This window comes from Crocuta crocuta, unplaced genomic scaffold (assembly GCF_008692635.1).
Source record: "Crocuta crocuta isolate KB4526 unplaced genomic scaffold, BGI_CrCroc_1.0 scaffold35, whole genome shotgun sequence".
NCBI lineage: Eukaryota > Metazoa > Chordata > Mammalia > Carnivora > Hyaenidae > Crocuta > Crocuta crocuta.
In genome coordinates, this window is record NW_027530625.1 from 659,206 (window position 1) to 680,192 (window position 20,987).

A 20,987-nucleotide genomic window follows, 5' to 3' on the forward strand; every position below is an offset into this window, starting at 1 on the left:
CTTTTTTTTTTTTTTTTTTTTTTAAAGCCATTCTGACAAGTATCTGGTCATATCTTATTGTAGTTTTGTTTTGTTTTTTAATTAATTTATTTAAGTAATCTCTACATCCAACATGGGGCTCAATCTCATGACCCCAAGTTCAGGAGTCACATGCTTTCCTGACCAAGCCACCCAGGCACCACTCTCATTGTAGTTTTGATTTTATTTCCCTAATGATGAGCATCTTTTCATGTGTCTGTTGGTCATCTGTATGTCTTCTTTGGAGAAACGTCTGTTCATGTCTCCTGCCCATTTAAAAATTTTTTAAAAATGTTTATTCATTTTTGAGAGAGGGAGGGATAGAGAGAGACACACACACAGAATCCAAAGCAGGCTCCAGGCTCTGAGCTGTCAGCACAGAGCCCATCGTGGGTTCAGACTCCGGAACTGCGAGATCATGACCTGAGCCAAAGTCAGATGCTTAACTGACTGAGCCACCCAGGTGCCCCTGCCCGTTTTTTTGTTTTTTTTTTTTAAAAATGTTTGTTTATTTTCGGGGGGGGGGAAGAGCAAGCAGGGGGAAGGGCAGAGAGAGGGGGACAGAGGATCTGAAGTGGGCACTGTGCTGACAGCAGCAAGCCTGATGTGGGGCTCAAACTCACGAACTATGAGATCATGATCTGAGCCAGAGTTGGATGCTCAACTAACTCACTGAGCCACCCAGGTGTCTCCTCCCCATTTTTAATTGGATTATTTGGTTTTTTGGGGTATTGAGTCATATCAGTTCTTTATTTATGTACTTATTTAAATCCAAGTTAACATAGAGTGTTACAATGATTTCAGGAGTAGAATTTAGTGGTCATCACTTCCATATAACACCCAGTGCTCATCCCAACAAGTGCCCTCCTTAATGTCTGTCACCCATGTAGCCCATCCCCCCACCCATCATCCCTCCAGCAAGCCTCAGTTTGCTCTCTGTATTTAAGAGTCTCTCTTATGGTTTGCCTCCCTCTCTGTTTTTATCTTATCTTCCCTTCCCCTATGTTCATTTGTTTTGTTTCTTAAATTGAGCACATATGAGCAAAATCATATATTTGTCTTTCTCTGACTGATATATCAGTACTTTATATATTTGAATATTAACCCTTTATCAGTTATATCATTTACAAATATCTTCTCCCACTCAGTAGGTTGTCTTTTATTGATTGTTTCCTTCGGTGTGCAAAAGGTTTTTATTTTGGTATAGTCCCAATACTTTATTTTTGCTTTTATTTCCCTTGACTTGGGAGACATACCTAGAAAAATGTTGCTATGGCTAACATCAGAGAAATTACTGCCTGTGCTCTCTTCTAGGATTTTTGTTATTTCAGGTCTCATATTTAGGTCCTTGATCTATTTTGAGTTTATTTTTGTATATGGTAGGTCTAGTTTCATTCTTTTGAATGTTGCTGTCCAGTTTTCCCATTACCATTTGAAGAGACAGTCTTTTTCCCATTTTATGTACATTCCTCTTTTGTCAAGTATTAATTGACCATACAATTATGGGTGTATTTCTGGGTTTTCATTTTATTCCATTGATCTATGTATCTGTTTTTGTGCCAGTACCATATTGTCTTGATGATTATAATTCTGTGGTATAACTTAAAGTCTGGAATTGTGACATCTCTAGTTTTGTTTTTCTTTTTCAAGATTGCCTTGGCTATTTGGGGTCTTTTGTGGTTTCATACAAATTTTTAAGTTTATTTATTCGAGAGAGAGCACACATGCAAGCTGGGGAGAGGCAGAGAGAGAGAGAGAGGGAGGGAGGGAGAGAATCCCAAGCGGGGCCTTAGGACGCTGAGCTCAATCCCACAAACCATGAGATCTTGACCTGAGCCAAAACCAATAGTCAGACACTCAACTTAAGTCACCCAGGCACTGTTGCTTTGTGTCATCTTCAATTTCTTTCATCAATGTTTTATAGATATTTTATTATTTTTGGTGAAATGGTAATGGGACTGTTTCCTTAATTTCTCTTCCTGCTGCTTCATTATTAGTGTATAGAAATGCAACAAATATCTGTACATTAAGTTTGTATTCTGCAACTTTACTGAATTCGCTTATCAGTTCTAGGTGTTTTTTGCTGGAGTCTTTAGGGTTTTTCTATATATGATATCATGTCATCTGCAAATAGTGAGTGTTAATTCTTCCTTGCCAATTTGGATTTTATAAGAAAATTTTAATTAAATCCAGTTTATTGGGGGTTTTTTCTCTTGATGATGCTAGAGGTAAGTTTTTATCATCCTACAGTTTTAGAACTGAAACTGAAACAGTTGCTTATTTGAGCTATACATGAAATAGAGACTTATTAACGGGAAAGATTTCTTAATTCCCCTGTGCCTCTGTTTCTCTGCATTGCTGTTTCACACCGTGTGAGTTTGGTAAAATTAAAACCGAGTTCAAGAGACTTGACGTGCCCAAGGCTGAAAAACAAGTCCTTGATCCGCAATAATGTAGCCTGTATTTCTGATCTAGTCCCCTTTTCCTTGTCATTTCTCTTGATAATTGTATGATGATTTGTTTTATTTTGTATAAGCAGAGCCTGGAGCCTGCTTCGGATTCTGTTTCCCTGGCCCTCTGTCCCTCCCTCGCTTGTGCCCTGTCTCTGTCTCTCTCTTTCTTTCGAAAATAAACATGAAAAAAAAATTTTTTTTTAAAGAAGAGCATGGACATTATTAGGTATATTTATCAAGCTTTGACTGACTATATGCCCTGCATTATGCTAGTCTCTGTGGAAAATTCCAAACCAAAGCACAATTTCTATACCTATGTGAATAGTTTTATAGGGAAGATAAGATGTACAAAAATAAAAATATATATTCTAGGCACCGTGTGTGTGTGTGTGTGTGTGTATTCTGCATATCACTAGTGAGTGTGTACATGTGTGTGTTTAGAGGGCAGTCCCACCACTCAGCAGTGCTGGATGGAGGTTGCCTCCTTTCTCTTTTATCCAGTCTTTTCTGTATACATGTCAGACACTGGTAGAAGTTGTTCACCTTAAGAGACTGAGCCAACCTTCAAACTCGGGTATGCATGCCTCTAAACTATACCCCTGGTTTTAAGATCTTTAGGTAAATATAGATTTATATCATTTTCATCATTCAGATATATATTTACCTAGACAGGTAACTCTTAATCTGAAGAGCTTGAATCAAATTGGGTCTCTCTTTCATTTGTGTGAGTGTCCTTTTTAATTTTCCATTTTAAAATCACCTTTATTCAGTTGTAATTTATATACGGTAAAATACACAAATTTTAAATGAATGATTAAATACATTTTAACTGTTGCCATAGATGTAATGGGTAATATTTCTATATTCAAACTTCAGAAAGTTCTATGTTTCTTAATAATCAGTTTTCTTCTTTTATCTCTAGCTTTTCAAAACACTAATCTATTTTCTATAAATATGTACAGTTTTATCTTTTTTTAAGAATTTCATACATATGGAATTAAAGGAAAATAATCTTTTGTGTCTGGCTTTTTTTTTTCAGTTAGAAAATGCTTTTGAAGATCCATTCATGTTGTGTGTATGGGTTGTTTTTTTTTTTTTTCCTGAGTAGTATTCCACTATATGGATTGTACCACAGTTTATTTATCCATTTACCCATTGGAGCACATTTGTATTGCTTCCAGTTTGGGCTAGTGTGAATAAAGCTGTCATGAACATTTAAGTTCAGGTCTTTGCTTGTATTCATATTTTCATTTCTTTTGGAGAAATACCTAGGACTAGAATCACTGAATTGTATGATAAACTGTACATTTAACTTTATATGAAACCTCCAGACCGTTTCCAAAATATTTGTACCATTTTGCATTTGCACCAGCAGTTTCTGGGAGTTCCAGTTGTTTCACACCCTTTGCCAACACTTGGTATCTTGAATCTTTTTAATTTTAGCCTTCAGTAGGTGTAAGTAAGATCTCATTGTGGTTTCAGTTTATGTTGTTCTAATGAGTGATGCTGAAATTTTGTCATGTGCTTATTTACCACTGTATGCCTTCTTTTGTGAAGTATCTCTTCAGTCTTTTGCCACCACACCCCCTTTTTATTTATATACATATTTTAAGTTTGTTTATTTTGAGAGAGAGTGCATACGAGCAGGGGAAGGGCAGAGAGAAAGGGGGAGAAAGAGAATCCCAGGCAGGCTCCCACTGGTAGTACAGAGCCTGATGTGGGGTTCGCACTCAAATGAACCGTGAGATCAAGAGCTGGACACTTAACCCCGACTGAGCTACCCAGGTGCCCCACCATTCCCCCTTTTTAAAATCAGTTGTTTGCCTCTTTATCTGTTTTCAAAGTTTTATATTCTGGGTACAAACCCATTATCAGATAGATTTTATAGGCATTTTGTCCTGGTCAAGGTTTACATTTTCATGTTTTTAACAGTGGCCTTTTTGAATAGTACAGTTTTAAAGTTTTTATGAAGTCCAGTTTATCACTTTTTATTTTATGATTCATGACTCTAGCTAGCTCTGCAAATCTCTTTCTTTCCAGCTTTTCCTATCCAGTAGTCTGATCTACAATTGCTAGCTACTTGGCTCTCTCCATATTCTACTCTTTACTCAACTGAGGGAGACGCTCCCCACCTCAGCTCTGTTTCAGTTCCCTCTCTGTGTGCTGCAGCCTGGAAGCTGCCACTAGACAATAACACTGTGGTCTCAGGTCTCACCTTGGGTTTTGTCCTTTTGTCAGGGAGCACCATGGTTCTGAGTTGCCTTAACTGCTAAGAAGATATTAAAAACTAGCAGTATACCAGTAAAGCTTTTTAGAAAGCACTTTGGCAGTGTCTTTGAAAGAATAAATAGTTTACTTGTTAGAAAAAAAAAAAAAAAGAGCATAGGCTTTAAAGTTAGCTCATCAGGAATGGAGTTTTGGGGGATAAGAATGATAGTGTACAAACTTGTACTGAGTAGTTAAATAAGCCGTAGAGATCTGATGCACAGTATAATGAATATATTATGTAATGTAATAAATACGGATAACAAGGGCAATCATATTACAGTATATAAATGTATCAAAGTAACACACTGTATACCTTAAATTTATACAATGTTACATGTCAAACTTACTCAGTAAAATTTTTAAATGTAAAGTTAGTTCAAATCCCACAACTGTAAAATACTAATGGATAATGGTTCCATTATCATGGAACATGATAATCCAAAAAGCTGAAGAAATTACTGGACAAGAGAAGAATATAATATCACTTTGGTTTTTCATCTTGAAACAGGAATATGAGGCTCTTGGATGGTGTGCTGAATATGATGTAGTCTCACCAAGGAGAATCAAGTCTGTTGTCTTATGAAGACAATGCATTGTTAAAATAGAAGGTCATGTTTCTCTGCTCTAGTTCTTTAGCATGTGAGCAAATAAAATTTAACAAGGGGAATTTATTAGAAATACCTGGATGCTTGCTATGTGGTATGAAAGTTTCTTGATATTATTGACATGTGTTTAGTTTTCTCCACTGGCAAAAGAAAGTATATTTTCCCATAGCCTACTTGAATCCCTTGACATTTGGTGGTCTAGGGTCCTACTGAGTAGACTGCTGTGTGTATTTTTGTGCCATTTGCCCTTAGGATAAACCCCAATTAAGGGACTTCTCTTTTCCTTTTGAGAACCTGGCACATGGGCTTCATGCCAAAGGATCATTTTAAAGCAACAATTTTTGTACTAAATTTTTCTAATGGGAGCACTTTACCTCCTTTTGAGATTAGCTTGACTTTTTTCCTATGGGCAGTCTGTTTTGATTACCATATTTTCCCTCTTGCGATAGAAAGGTCACCAGCTGCACTTCCTTGCAATAGAGATGGAGTATACTTGAGGTATATACAGTAAGCAGGTTGCTTTTCTCTCATATCTTTTTCTTAATATTTGATTTTGCTTTCGCTTGAACAGTTGGTGCCTGAAGATGTAGTAACACAGGGCATGCATATGTGTATGTATGTCCCTGCATTATTTTAAAGCATGTAAATGAGAAGACTCATACAAGTATGTACATGACTGATTACTAAACCTCTTTCCTAATGTTTCCACAGGAGTCTCCCCAGGACAGTGCTATCACCCGTGATATTAACCGGACATTCCCAGCCCATGACTATTTTAAGGACACAGGAGGAGATGGGCAAGATTCCTTATATAAAATATGCAAGGTATTTCACCCCCCCCCCAAAAAAAAAACCTGTTTGAATGGTGATCCTGGTTCTTTGAAATTACAGAAGCGATAACTACAAAGTGTAATTTGTTTTTGTTTTTGTTTTTTTTAATATTTTATTTCTAGGAGAGAGAGAGAGAGAGAGACAGCGTGAGCAGGGGAGGGTCAGAGAGAGAGGGAGTCACAGACTCTGAAACAGGCTCCAGGCTCTGAACTGGCAGTCAGCACAGAGCCCGACGCGGGGCTCGAACCCACGAACCGCGAGATCATGACCTAAGCGAAAGTCGGACGCTTAACCGACTAAGCCACCCAGGCACCCCTACAAAGTGTAATTTGTATTTCATATTTAAGAAGGCAAAAAAGGAGAGAATAGACTTTCTGAAATTATGTTGTTACTTTTAATTTTATGCTCATAATGAATAGGAAGTCAGTTATAAATACAATGGTTAGGGTTCTTTTACCTTTTTAATCGGGACGTTCAGTTGACAGTCCCCTAGCTCCATATTTAAATTTTTAGAAATTGGTTTTACCTTAAGAGCTTCTGAGCCCTGTAACACTGCAGACTCCTTTTTGGTATTCACATTTTAAATTACAAACTTGGCACCTAAGACACATCCAGCAGTGGGAAGTACTGATGCCTATCAAGGTGGACTTTTAGCATTGCAGCATAATAAATGGTGGGAAATACTGGTATCTGTCAAAAACTCTGCACTGGAAAGCTGTAAAGGAAGTGTTCAATTTCAGCAGTCCATTTTCCAGAATATTTTGGTGCTTCAGAGCCATAAGGCTAAAAGAGGACCTAGGACCAGAGTTTGTCAACCTTCCTTGCCCTCAGAGCTAGTCTTAAGCTTCCCCCCTCTCCCCCCCCCCAATTAATTAAATACCTAGTTAGCATCTACTACATAGGAAATACAGATGGGGCATGAGACTTAACTCTTAAGGAACTTACATATTACTGATTGAGAAAATACAACTAACAAGTTTTAGAACAGCCTAATAATAAAAGATGGGTTCTCCAGTGATAAACTAGATGCTTCAGACTATAAGGGGAATTAGATTTAGAGAAATGTTTCTTGGGTTTAATTTTAATCTCCCCAAAGCTGTCATTTCTTTTGTAATACTCTTCTCTGATCATCATTTTTTCCCCCCTGATGTTTATTTATTTTTGAGAAAGAGGGAGATGGAGAATCCCAAGTGGGGAGCCCAATGCAAGACTCGAACTCATGAACCATGAGATCATGACCCAAGCCAAAATCAAGACTCAGATGTTTAACTGACTGGGCCACCCAGGTGCCCCTCTGATCATCCTTCTTTAGCCCCTTCTCAGTTGTGCTTCCCCGTAAGGAGCCATCCAGCTATGCCTCATCTTACTGCAAAATTTCCCATAATAAAACCCGGTGCCGACTGCCTCTGATCCCTAACTCCTTATCCCACTGCACTCTAGTTTCTGTCTCATAGTGCTCTTCCTTGCAGTTCTTTTGCTCTTGACCTCCCTCACCTTCCTGGTTTTGTTCTCCCTTCTCTTACAACATTGCTAACTCCTTCTTGATTTTATTTCTCTCTCTACCTGCCCCTAAAACAGAGGCCTTCCCCTAGGTCCTCAGTCAGTAGTTCCTGTAGCTCTCGCCTGTCCCCCTGGGTGACTCCTTCCTCCAGCCCCAAAGCTTCAGCTATCACCACTGCACAGATGTTCCCAAATCCACATTCACTCAAGGCCTAAATTTCTAGCTGCCAGTTGGTCTTCATGTAAAAGTCTGTTAAGTACATCAAACAAAAATGTCTAAAAAGTGAGTTCATTTAAAAATATGTTTTATTATGAGAATTTTCAAATATAGTAAAAGTTGAATAGTGTCATGAAATTGTATACACCCCCCACCAGATTTAATGTTTATGAACATATTGCCACAGTTGCTTCATCTATTCCTTTTTTCCCTGAAGTACTTCAAAGCAAATCTCAGATACCATGATCCTAAATTCTTCACTATGCATCTTTAAAAAATAAGATAATTATTCATCTGTTGCTTCCATCATTATTCACCAATACAATCCAGTAACTGCCATATTCAGATTTCTCTAAATGTCCTCATACATTTGGTTAGAATCAGAATCCTGGAAAATCCATATGTTTAGTTGTTATGGCTCTTTTAATTAGAAACAGTCCTCCTTTTTCCCTCCATGCCATTGTCTTGCTGAAGATATAATCATTTCTCTGTTAGTTTTCAGATATTTCCTTTGCCCACATTGAGTTTGATAGGATTGATGTCTCTTATAGCCATACTTCCCTTTCTGAACATTTATTTATTTTGAGAGAGAGAGAGAGAATGCATGCATGCAAACGGGGGAGGGGCAGAGAGAGAGGAAGAGAGGATCTCAAGCAGGCTCTGCGCTGTCAGCACAGAACCCAACATGGAACTGGATCCCACGTACTGTGAGATCATGACCCGAGCCGAAGTCAGGAGGTGGTTGCTTAACTGACTGAACCACCCAGGCACCCCTTTACTTCTCTATCTAATCACTGCCTAGTACAGGGCCTCTGTCATATGTTGCTAGCACTTTTATAAAAGCTGCCCTGCATTAGTCTCCCTACCTTTGGGTTATAGCCAACTTACTATTTTCTCCATGTTGACCCCAGAATTGGATCATTTCAGGGCTTCTAGGAAAGCCTTTAGTGCTTCCTCATAACCCACAGAACACTGTCAATATTTTTTAGTTCATTTCCTGGTCCCAGATTCCTTAGCTTAGCATTAAAGGCATTTTATAATCTATCCTGGCTTAATTCATAAATATTTTACGCATTTATTGAACTTCTCATTGTACTCTGGGTTGATTTATGTGTCAAATTCCCAACTGAACCATGAAGTTCATAAGGGCAGAAATCACTTTATATATTTAGCATCTGTAGCACTTGGCACAACGTTTGGCACATAGTAGGTACTCATTAAATCTTGATAAATTATTTTTTATTTTTTATGTTCATTTATTTTTGAGAGACAGAGTAAGATAGAGTACGAGTGAGGGAGAGGCAGAGAGAAGGGGAGACACAGAATCGGAAGCAGGCTCCAGGCTCTAAGCTGTCAGCACAGAGCCTGACGCGGTGCTCGAACCCACGAACCATGAGATCAGGACCTGAGCCAAAGTTGAACACTTAACCAACTGAGCCACCCAGGTGCCCTAAATGTTGATGAATTAATGAAATGCCTTTTCTTCCCCATATTTCATTACAACTTCCATGAATTTTATATTCCAAACATTTCCCAAATGTGTCATGTACTTTCACATCTGTATGTATTCCTTCAGTCTTTTCCATGAACCTGAAAAATCTGCTCCCCTCCATTCTCTACCTGTAGAAATTCGGTACATTTCATTCTAGTGCATAAGTAATTAAGCCATGTGCTGAGCGATTTATATGACAGAGCTGAGAATACATCAAGTCTATGATACAAATACTAAGATTAGTCTCATTTCTTACAAGTAAGAAATATAAGTAATGAGCCAAAGGGTCCAGACCTAGACATTAGCAGTAGTGGGATTTCAGCCCAGCTCTGATGAACTCTGAAGCTTCTTTCTTGTTAATTAACTTCACAGACATTGTCAGACTGCTTTCCACAGAGCTGTATTGGCATATATTACTACTAGCATGTAATACAGTCTTAACAAAATTATTATTAAACTTACTAGTATTTACTAAATGGACCGGTGAAAAGTAAGACCTTATTGTATTATATAAACAGATTGTTTCTAAACTCCTCTGCATATCTTGTCTTTTTTAAAATATATGTGTTTTCTGCTTTTTTTTTTAAATAATTTTTTAATGTTTTATTTATTTCTGAGAGAGAGAGACAGCGTGAGCAGGGGAGGGTCAGAGAGAGAGGAGATACAGAATCCGAAACAGGCTCCAGGCTCTGAGCTAGCTGTCAGCACAGATCCCGACGCAGGGCTCGAACCCACGAACTGTGAGATCATGACCTGAGCCGAAGTTGGACACTCAACTGACTGAGCCACCCAGGCACCCCTGTGTCTGCTGTCTCTTGTTGGATAAGCTTCGATGACATGAGGAATTTAATGAGATTATATTAGATTCTACTTGAGTTTATGAAAACATTACCGTGTGTGTGTGTGTGTGTGTGTGTGTGTGTGTACTTTTTAAAGCTATAGTTTTACCAAAAGCTAATGATAAAACCCATGTATATGTTAACTTAATTCTCATATAATAAGCATTGGCATCATATTTTGCTAACTGATCTTTATTCTGAACATATTCTGAATTGCTTTCTTGGGATGCAGACAGCGTGTCACAAAAAATAACTGGACAATAAAGGGAATTTCTTCAGAAACAAATTTATCAAACAGGGAATAGCGTCTTCAATCTGTAGGAATTTCCCTTTCCACCACAGCTTACATGAGAACTGTAAATTTTAATCATAAAAAAAACCTCAGAAAAACAGCTAAAGAACCAAAAAGAGTAAACCACAAGGAATGTTAGATGTCAATATTCTGTTAAAGATGCTCAGAAGAGATGGGTGATCATCTGCTGCCAAGAAAAATACAAAATAAGAATTCCAAAGGAACCCACAAATGGTTTCAGAGTAAGTCCCTCTTATCAGAAAAGTTATTACTGGCATTGTGGAAAGAATTGTATTTTGGTGTCTTTGCCAAAAGATTTTTTCCCAGAAAGAAAAATGAATAAAGTTAACAGTGTTTAGAAGGAGCCTGCTGTATGACTAGCTGGGTTGAAGGTGTGAGGTGCTGACTAGGTTGGATAAGATATCACCCTATGAAGCTCACAATCTAGTAGAGAAGATGGACGTTTAAAATGCTGTGTCAGGGGCACCCGAGTGACTCAGTCAGTTAAGTGTCCAACTCCTGGTTTCGACTCAGGTTATGATCTCTCTCAGTGGTAAGATCAAGCCCCATGTTGGGCTCCGTACAGAGCATGGAGTCTGCTTGGGATTCTCTCTCTCCCTCTCCATCTGCCCATCTCTTGTTCACATGCTCATTCAAGTGCGTGCTCTTTCTCTCTCACACAAAAAATAAATAAATTAAAACAAAACAAAATAAAATGCAGTGTGGTAAGTGCATAACTATACTTGTTTAGCAAGTACCATAGAAGTACAGAGAAGAGAGGGAATCATGGGAGAGCTTGGAGCCTGAAAGAAGAGCACATTTTTCAGACAGAATAGGAGACAGTATGAGCAAAGACAAAGAGTTAAAACAACACTTTCTGGTGCTGAAGTGATTTTTGCTTAACTTCATCCACTACTGGCCTACAGGAAGTGGTGTGGTGACAGTTCTGTTTATTATAAAGAAAAAAAATGGAATTGGAGAGAAATATTTGCATCATTCATTGACCATCTAAATGCCATAGTGGAGTGTGGGAATCTTCCAGGTTCCTATGTTCAGAGTCCTATAGGGCAAGTATGGCCCATGAGTGACTACATTGATTTACACCTCCTGTATTTTTTCTTTTTCCAGGCATATTCTGTGTATGATGAAGAGATTGGCTATTGCCAGGGCCAGTCATTTCTAGCTGCTGTTCTGCTTCTCCATGTGAGTATTAGGTTTCTATTATGACTTACACATGAGCTGCCTCAGCTTATACTAGCCTTAAACTTGAGCATGGTTTTTATTGGCTTTGTCCAGATTCTGATACATGAGTTTTGACTCCTATATCTGGAAACCTTTACTTTAATGTATCATCATGGAAGAGAAACTTGGTAAGAATAAATGACAGTGTTGAACACTAGTACAGGGTAGATTCCATTTTTATTGCTAGAATGATTGGATAGTCTTCGTTGAACTCTTAGGGACATTTTGTATTCTGTAAAGTAGACTCTGTTCTTTAGTATTTATTTGGGGATCTTTGTGTTGGGATGGGAAGGAAGCAGAGAAGCCGCCTTTTTTAGTGCCATTTTATTCATTTATTTATTTAGCAAAGACCTTTACCCTCCAGCTTACTGATATTCTTTCAGATCCACAGCAAAGCTGAAAAAAATGTTAAGATAGAATACCCATAAACTCTTGTTCTGTTTTACCAATTAATATGTTACACACTACTTTCTCTGTCTCTGTCTCTTTTCCTCTTTTTTTTTTGTACACGTTTTTTACCAAAAACATTTTTTGAAATTATTTTTGGAAAATCAGTAGCAAACATCAGCATACTTTACTCCTAAATACTTGAACATGAATCTCCTAAGGACATAACCATAATACTGCAGTCACATTCAGAAATTCCACATTGATTCAGTAATGTCTTACACACAATCCACATTTGATTTTCCCCAATCGTTTACTCAGTAAAGTCCTTTATAGGGTGTTTTTTTTTTTTTTTTTTCTAACCAAGATCAGTGACTATTCAAGCAATGCTTTTGGTTGTCATTTCTTTTTATTTTTTTAAATCTAAACTACCCCTCCCTTGCCTTTCTTGTGCTTTATGCCTTTGACAGTTTCAAAAAATTCAAGCAAGTTGTCTTGTAAAATATTCCACATTCTTGATTTGTCTGGTCATTTCCTCATGTTTAAAATTAAAATGCTTGACAAAAATAACACACAGGTGATGCTAGCAGAGAGTTCATGGGTCCTCCATCTTTAGCATAGTAGATGCTAGAGATCAGGAGTGACTAAGGTAGACATGGTCCCAATCTTTTTGGATACAGAGCTAGTGAAGCTGACTGGTTATAAGCAGAAAGTCACAAAGTACATCATTATTATCTCAATGGTGCTATGAACGTATAGTAAAAAGTTTGATGCAAGATTATAACAAAGGAGCCCTGTTTATATTACAGGCTCTTCTGGAGGTAACCTTCAAGGTGAACACTGAAAATTGAGAAGGGGTATCTTTCATTCACTTTTGTACTTGTTTATATTGTTTAACTTTTTAAAGCTAACATTGTTAGGAAAATAAGAAAACTATTTTAAAAGCAAGAGAGTGGAGAATAGAGAACTACCAGCTAAAGGAATAGTACACTACATAGAAGGACTGAGATGCGGAAAACTCAGGGCAGTGTGATTGGAGCATGGTGGGTGTGGTTAGGAATGGGGAGTAAACTGGACAGGTCAATAAGACCAGCTTAAGGAGGGCAATGGAGGCCAGCCGGGGAGTCTGGATTTTGTTTCTCTAAGCAAGGGGAAGCTTTTGAAGAGTTTTTTTTTTTTTTTTTAATGTTTTATTTATTTCTAGGAGAGAGAGAGAAACAGTGTGAGCAGGGGAGGGTCAGAGAGAGAGGGAGTCACAGACTGAAGCAGGCTCCAGGCTCTGAGCTGGCAGTCAGACAGAGCCCGACGCGGGGCCCGAACCCACGAACCACGAGATCATGACCTAAGCGAAAGTTGGACGCTTAACCGACTAAGCCACCCAGGCGCCTCAGCTTTTGAAGAGTTTTAAGCCATTTTGTATATAGGTTGTAATATGAGTAAAACCAAAACCATTTTGTATCTTCTTAGCATGAGAACCTAGCTTATTGATATTAGTAAGCATGTAAAAATATCATAAAGTTATGACATTAATAAAGAGGTCAAGTTTTTCCCCCCAGCTCTATTGAGGTACAGTTGACAAAAATTGTGTGTGTATACACACATCCACAAGGTGTGTAATTTGATGAGTTGATATGCTATACATTGTGAAGGGAGTACCACAGTCAAGCTAATTAATGTCCATCAAAAGTACAAGTTTTAAAATTTTGTTTTGTTTTTAAGTTTATTTATTTTGAGAGAAAGTAAGAGGGGCAGAGAGAGAAGGAGAAAGAGAATGCCAAGCAGGCTCTGCACTCGTAGCACAGAGCCTGACTCAGGACTCAAACTCATGAACTGCAAGATTTTGACCTGAGCTGAAACCAAGAGTCGGACATTTAATCGACTGAGCCACCCAGACACCCCTGTTTTGTTGTTTGAATAAGACTTAATGTCTCAAAGTCTCTCAGGCCTGCATGGTTTCTCTTTGTTCTCAGCTTCAGTCCAAGAACATTTGTCTCCATCTAAGTATCACAACCCCTTTAAAATGGGTTTCCCAAACAAATCTTGTGTCTTGGTTTGAGCTCTGTGCTGCTTGCCACTGTATTAAGCTAAATGCTTGATCAGAGGAAAAGCAGATGTGCTACCTGACATCAGAAATGCTACTGTCTCTCAGCATGTGAACAAAATTGTGAAACTGCCTTCCATGGTAAAGACCTCTGAGATCTGTTCCTTTGCCCCAAATGCCCTTACCTTTTCCAATAATAAATTGCTGTGCTTTTCTCATTTATTACTTAGTGTGATGTGTTCTATAGCTCTGCTTCATCCTCAGTGATTCCTCTGCTCAGCCCACTTCTGTCCTCCTGTTCCACAGAAGCCCGCCCACCTTCTTGACATTTTGAAGGCTTGCTACAGTGACACCAAGCCTTAAATAACATTTCCAGTGCCTTTTTTCTGTTTTGAAAACTAGACATTTTGCCAGTTTCTCAGAGAAATGTTTTTCCATCAAGCTATGGAAGATGTAGGTATTATTATAAATGGAGGTCACATCTGTAAATAGAATTGAATGGTGAGGGGTTTTGTAGTATTTTATATATTACCATGAACATTACTTTAGTACTTTGAGCATTACTATAAACCTTAGACTGTTTAAGGTTCTGCTATAATTGGCCAATGAGGAAGAAAAGCACTTTCACTAGAAAGAAATAGCAGCTAAAGAGGTAAAATGATTTAATGAACGTGTCATGATTTGAGAAGATGAAACCTACACTTGTGTGTCAGCTTGTTGCTGCGAAGTTCAGATCCAGTCCTGCAAAGCCTGTTCTTGGCTCCCTTAGGCAGACTTGGGCCTTCTTGTTCTTGGATCCCCACTGATCTTTCTACCTAATTCATATTATACTTACTATATACTGATTGTATGGGAAAGTTCTGGAGGATAAGAACAGTATCTGACACAGAATAGACATCGTTAATATTTCTTGGTTGAGTGAATGAATGTTGTAAAACACAACTACCTGAGTTACTACATATCTCTAAATGTCATAGCATTTAGATGGGGCTGGAAGGATGAATTTAACATACTGAGAAAACTTCTGTATATGTGTTGTGATTCCCACCTCCACCCCCACCCCATTCCCTGTCTGTTACAGATGCCTGAAGAGCAGGCATTCAGTGTTCTGGTCAAGATCATGTTTGACTATGGTCTCAGGGAACTTTTCAAGCAAAACTTTGAAGATTTGCATTGCAAATTTTACCAGTTGGAGCGCCTCATGCAGGTAAAAAGAGAAACCAGCTTGCATTCACCACTAAGAGTACAGGACTGGGGAGAGCTGGATCCATGAACTGGTGCCAGGGAGCAGTGGTGGTTGCCTTAGCAATCCAAGTTAAAGACTAGTTTTATGTTTTTCATTTCTCACTATGTAATGACAATGCCAAGATTAATAAGGTGTGAACCTGATGGGTGTGAGCTGGTTTTTCAATCTCATAAACACCCGAAAGATCAGATGACTTTGTAGGGGCCTTTAAAATAAGTTAAGAAATACCCGCCAAGGCTCCGAAGCTGACTGGTTAGGAATATCATAATAAAAGTGAAACAAACTTTCCCAAACATTTCATAACTTGGAAAGAAAAACTTTCATTCCAAATATTTGTCACCATCTTGGGGATTCCTCTCAAAAGCTAGTTTGTGGACTGGAAATGAGAGCCAAGTGCCTGCTTAATACTTGATGATAAGTGTTCTTCTGAGCACTTTGGAAGTTTGTAGGAAAACACAAATATGTGACTTTTTTTTGCCTATTCCTGGCAGATTTATGAGCCTCCCGAGTGGGAGTTGAACAGCTGCATATGTGCCCAAACCTAATTAGTTTGCTATTTCAGGAATATATCCCTGACCTGTACAACCACTTCCTGGATATAAGCCTTGAAGCACACATGTATGCCTCCCAGTGGTTTCTTACGCTTTTCACTGCAAAATTCCCTCTCTACATGGTCTTCCATATCATCGACCTGCTTTTATGTGAGGTAGGTATCAGAGGCCAGAGCACTTTGGCTTTTGTTTGCAGTGTTCTTCTGTGTCAGCTCCATCAAATCAGAATTTCTTCTTAGTCATTTTATTTTAATGCTCAAAAATCGAGATTTAAGCAATGGGGTAAAGTTAGTGATTATGTTTAAAAAACGTGATCTTGGTTTAAAAAAGCAACAAAAAAACGAAAACCAATACTAGACATTTGTATTAGTATTAGGTTTGACTGCATTTATTGAAAAAACTCAAAATCACAGTGACTATAGTAGAGGTTTAGTTCTCTCCACTCATGTAAAAGAAACCAGAAGGTTGGCAGTAACCTGCCTTCCCTAGAAGGTCAGGGGACAGAGGAGGGTGTGTCCCCCTTTAAAAGAGACTTCCTGGAGGTTCCAGGAATTTTCATTTCTCTCTTATTGGCCAAAACTTGATATTTGACCACATCTAGCTGCAGATGAGTTTGTAAAAACAGGTTCGGAATTTGCTGAAAATTGGAGGGTCTGTTACTAAAACAGGAAAGATATTAGAGTAAATAATAGTCTTTGCCAAACATAGTTTGATGGGGTGTTTAAGGAAAGAATAACTAAATTCGAAGATAATATATATCTGTTTGTTTATTTTGAGAGAGCACATCTGCAAGCTGGGGAGCGACAGAAAGAGAGAATCCCAGGCCAGCTTCATGCTGTCAACACAGAGCCCAACAAGGGGCTCAGTCTTAAGAACCGTGAGATCCTGACCTGAGCCGAATTTAAGAATCAGATGCTTAACCAACTGAGCCAGCCAGTCACCCCAATAATACATGTTTATTATAGAAACTAGAAAGCAAGCAAAAAGATTTGAAAATACTTCTAATCCTACTCTCTAGAGAGTAGTGACTCTTAATATTTTGGTGTATATTCTTTCAGCTTTTTGTGTTTATTTACATGTATTATTACTATATAGAATAACTTTTTTTCATATGGAGTATTATGTAATAATGTATATTATGGTTCTGTAGGTAATATATTTTAATATATGATTATGCTATTTGGTAGCCTCTCTTCATTTCATATACTTGAACATTATAGACACACATCTGTACCTTCCTTCTTTTTAATTATGCCATATTCAAGGCATACAAAAATCCACTAAAGAATTTGTACCTTCTACCCAGCTTGAAACACTGTAAGAAACACTGTTACCAAATAATACCATTATTCTTACCTGCTACCAAAATCTCATTCTTTGGGTATACCATAATTTATGTAACCAATTCCTAGTCTCAATCAAATCTTTAAGTTTTATAGTTTTTCAGTATTATAAACAACCATTTGTCTTAAGTAGTTACTAAGGGCCTAGTGGCATGCCAAATAACTTAAATAAACTTTAATTAGCTCATAAAACCCTTGGGTGAATATTAGTTATAGAAACTGAGGTCCAGAAACTTAAAGAATTTAGCAGGTCTTAATGCCTTCTATCTTTTCTTTGTTCCTGGCCTTCCCAGAGTGGTTAGCTGAGGGAATGGCAGGTTGGAGGGAGCCCTGAGCAGATTCTGTTCTAGGGTAGAGGGCTTACACACAGAGTGACTGACTGCTGTATTTGGAGTAGGGCGGCACAAAATAAGGGAAGAGGCCACCTGCAGTTATTTCCTGAAAGATCACAATTTTATGACTCTTATGTTTTGGTTGAGAAGCATAGAATACTTTGGAAAAGCGTTCTTGTTGAATGTGAGAATAGGGCTAAAAATGTTCTTTCAGAAGATTGGGAAACGGGGTCTATTTTAAGCTGTTTTTTGGTAGCAGAACTGTTTTATTATTTTCCATGATAATTTCAAGTTATTCTGTTTCTTAATTAAGTTTTTATACTTTATCTAAAACTGTGGGCCATTCTGGGGACAGACAGCTGAATAGTCCAGACATGAACACTGAAAATATTTTTTTGTGTGTTTTCTCTTTCAGGGAATAAGTGTTATTTTTAATGTTGCCCTTGGATTATTAAAGGTACACATTTATTTGTAAATAAATACAATTGTAAATAAATACTGTCCAGCACTTGCAGTGTCTTGGTGTCAATCTCATTCTAAGCAGCCATATAGTAGCCCTGACCCTGACTGGCTAAAGGGCAAGTAGCTCAGGCAATGGCTAGAAGTATCTCCTGGGGATTGTAAAGGTGCTGGTGTTATAAGATGCTGCTTGTACATCTTCATAGCCAAGAACTTTTTCTGTACATGGTTGTGTTTTCTTTCTTTCTTCAAGACTTCCAAGGATGACTTGCTATTGACAGATTTTGAAGGTGCCTTGAAGTTCTTCAGGGTTCAGCTTCCTAAGAGATATCGCTCAGAGGAAAATGCAAAAAAACTAATGGAATTAGCTTGCAGCATGAAGGTAAAATAGTATTTGCATTAATTTAGATTCTTTTGTTCAGTTAATGTCTTACCATTCCTGATCAAACTATGAACATTTATAATACACTAATAGTAACAACAAAATAATAATGTTTTCTTCATATTATATAATTTTTTTCCAAATATTCTCTTACATATTCTATCCTATGCATCAAATCTCATTGCCTCTCCCAGCCTTTGAACTCTAGGAATGAAATTATTATCCCTATTTTGAGAATAGAGCAAAACCCAAGGAGGTTTTAGCCCCCTAGAGTCCTGCAGGTAGTGGCAGGACTCCGGTTTTGTGATTTCCCCTGTGCTGTCCTTTAACTTTCAGTATTTGTTGTTATGGTCAGTAATTCCCTAAAATGAAACTAATAATTAATGAAGGAAACTCCCTCATTTTCATCACTTTCAGTAGCATTTCTGATTTGTATAATTTAAAAAAAAATTTAATGTGTTTTTATTTATTTTTGAGAGAAAGAGCGCAAATGGGAGAGGGGCAGAGAGAGAGGGAGGCAGAGAATCCGAAGCAGGCTCCAGGCTCTGAGCTGTCAGCACAGAGCCTGATATGGGGCTTGAACTCATGAACCATGTGATCATGACCTGAGCAGCTGAAGTCAGATGCTTAACTGAATGAGCCACCCAAGCCCCTCTGATTCGTAGAATTTTTTAATCTACAAAAAGGCAGCATCTCTTTGTATTCATATAGTATGAGTAGAAGAAATTCCATTATCTACTGACTAGAGCACAGACTTGAAATCAGATCTGAATTTGAAGTTATTTTACCTGTTTAAGGTACAATTTCCTGATACGTAAAATAATAGTAGACTTCCACTTCTGGTTATGTGTCACACTAAGCTGACTCAGGCTACCCTTGTTTAAACACTTGGAAGTAGCAAATAAAATATAACCCAAGAAAAGTTTAAATACCTTGATGAACTTGAAAGAAAAGAAAGCAACCCCAGGTACCTGAATCAGAGTACCTCACAGCTAGCGTGTGTGAAGTGTTAAAACAGGGGAATATGGAACCCTAGATGATTTTAATGCCCCGGAAGACATATAATGTGATTTTGGGTGTTCAGGAGGCAGTTGAACCTGGAGTCTGTGCATATTATTAGGACCTTGGAAAGGCTAACCTCTTTGTGAAAGGGGGAAATATACAAACTACCTACCTATTATCCTGAGAAACCAGAGAAATCCTAATATAAAATGAATGGAGGATTTGAAAAAGAAAAAAAGCTTCTAGATAATGAAATAACTATTAAAGTTAATATTCACCTTAAAGTGTTACATACTTCACAAGTACTATGGATAACATTTAATGATATTTTTCTATGTGTTAGGGACTGTGGTTAAGTGCATTCATATGTGAGGATTGTAACTACAGTATGTATACAGTGACTAGCATGGTCCCTGGTAATTAGGAAGGGCTCAAGAATTGATGGCTCTTCCTATGGTTATTCCCCTCTCTGGCATTTCAGGCAGTTCTCAAATGAACACTTTTCAGTAACATTTTCCCAGATGATGGGTTTGTGCACAGAGCATAGAACCAAGTGAGCTCTGAGTCCCTCTTTCCACCTCAGCCTGGTTCACACAAGAGGAAGCTGCCTCTTATTTGCTGATGATTTCTTCCCTTCCAGAACCTCCTTTCTCAGTGCCCCATCTCAAGTTTCTGGAACATGGTTGCTCAGGCCAAAACCCCTGCTTATTCTTGATACCTCTTCCTCTCACCACATCTTGGTCCTCCATTCCAGCCCTGCTGGTACAATACACCCTGAATCTGAGCACTTTTCTTCCCTTCTTACTAATACCCTAGTATAACCATCACTTTCACTTCTCTTCTGGAATGTTCCAGTAGACTCCATGTCTTCCTGTTTCCATAATTTTTTTTATTGGTTTCTTTTTTGGAGAGGTGGGTTTTTTATCCCATCTCTCCCTTGCTTAAAACTCTAATGGTTTCTTAGAATAAAACTCAAGAGATTCTGCCTTGGCCCACAGGGCACTTGCACTGTCTGACTTCTGGCCATCTCTGATTTCACTGCCTTCATTCCCCCCTTATGTTTTACACTTTACACAACTTGGCCTCCTGGCTGTTCTCAAACAGGCTAAGCATGTTCATTCCTCAGTCCTCTGCACTGACTGGTCTCTCCACCCATCATGTTTCTCTCAATGTCCACGTGGCATCACCATCACCTCATTGAGTCTTAAGCTCAAATATCATGCCATCAGAGAGGCCTTCTCTAATTATAGTGTCTAAAGTAGCAGCTCCCTCAACACTTTACACTCTGATCTCTTTACCCTGTCTTATGTTCCTCATATCACTCATTGTTACTTAATGTTATTTTAGATGTTTATTTGATATTCCCCGCCCCCCGCCCCCCGAACTAAACCTGCAGCAGAAGGGACTTTATCTTATTTACTACCAAATCCCCAGCATAAGAACAGGATTTGGCATATAAAAATTAGTTGAATGAGTGAACAAATGAA

At 38.2% G+C, this 20,987-nt stretch overlaps 1 protein-coding gene across 6 annotated transcripts in view; it reads left to right on the forward strand.

The window, feature by feature from the left end:
• RABGAP1 (RAB GTPase activating protein 1) overlaps positions 1–20,987 on the forward strand; it is a 153,473-nt gene that overhangs the window by 110,217 nt on the left and 22,269 nt on the right. For all 6 annotated transcript variants that reach the window (XR_013336093.1, XM_077768190.1, XM_077768191.1 and 3 more), the window contains 6 exons: positions 6,056–6,169; positions 11,644–11,718; positions 15,267–15,392; positions 15,994–16,137; positions 18,073–18,114; positions 18,370–18,498. Coding sequence is in view for 5 of the 6 variants with exons in the window: in XM_077768190.1 (XP_077624316.1) it covers positions 6,056–6,169; positions 11,644–11,718; positions 15,267–15,392; positions 15,994–16,137; positions 18,073–18,114; positions 18,370–18,498 (630 nt within the window). In the remaining variant the exon portion in view is untranslated. The remainder of the gene's footprint in view (positions 1–6,055; positions 6,170–11,643; positions 11,719–15,266; positions 15,393–15,993; positions 16,138–18,072; positions 18,115–18,369; positions 18,499–20,987) is intronic.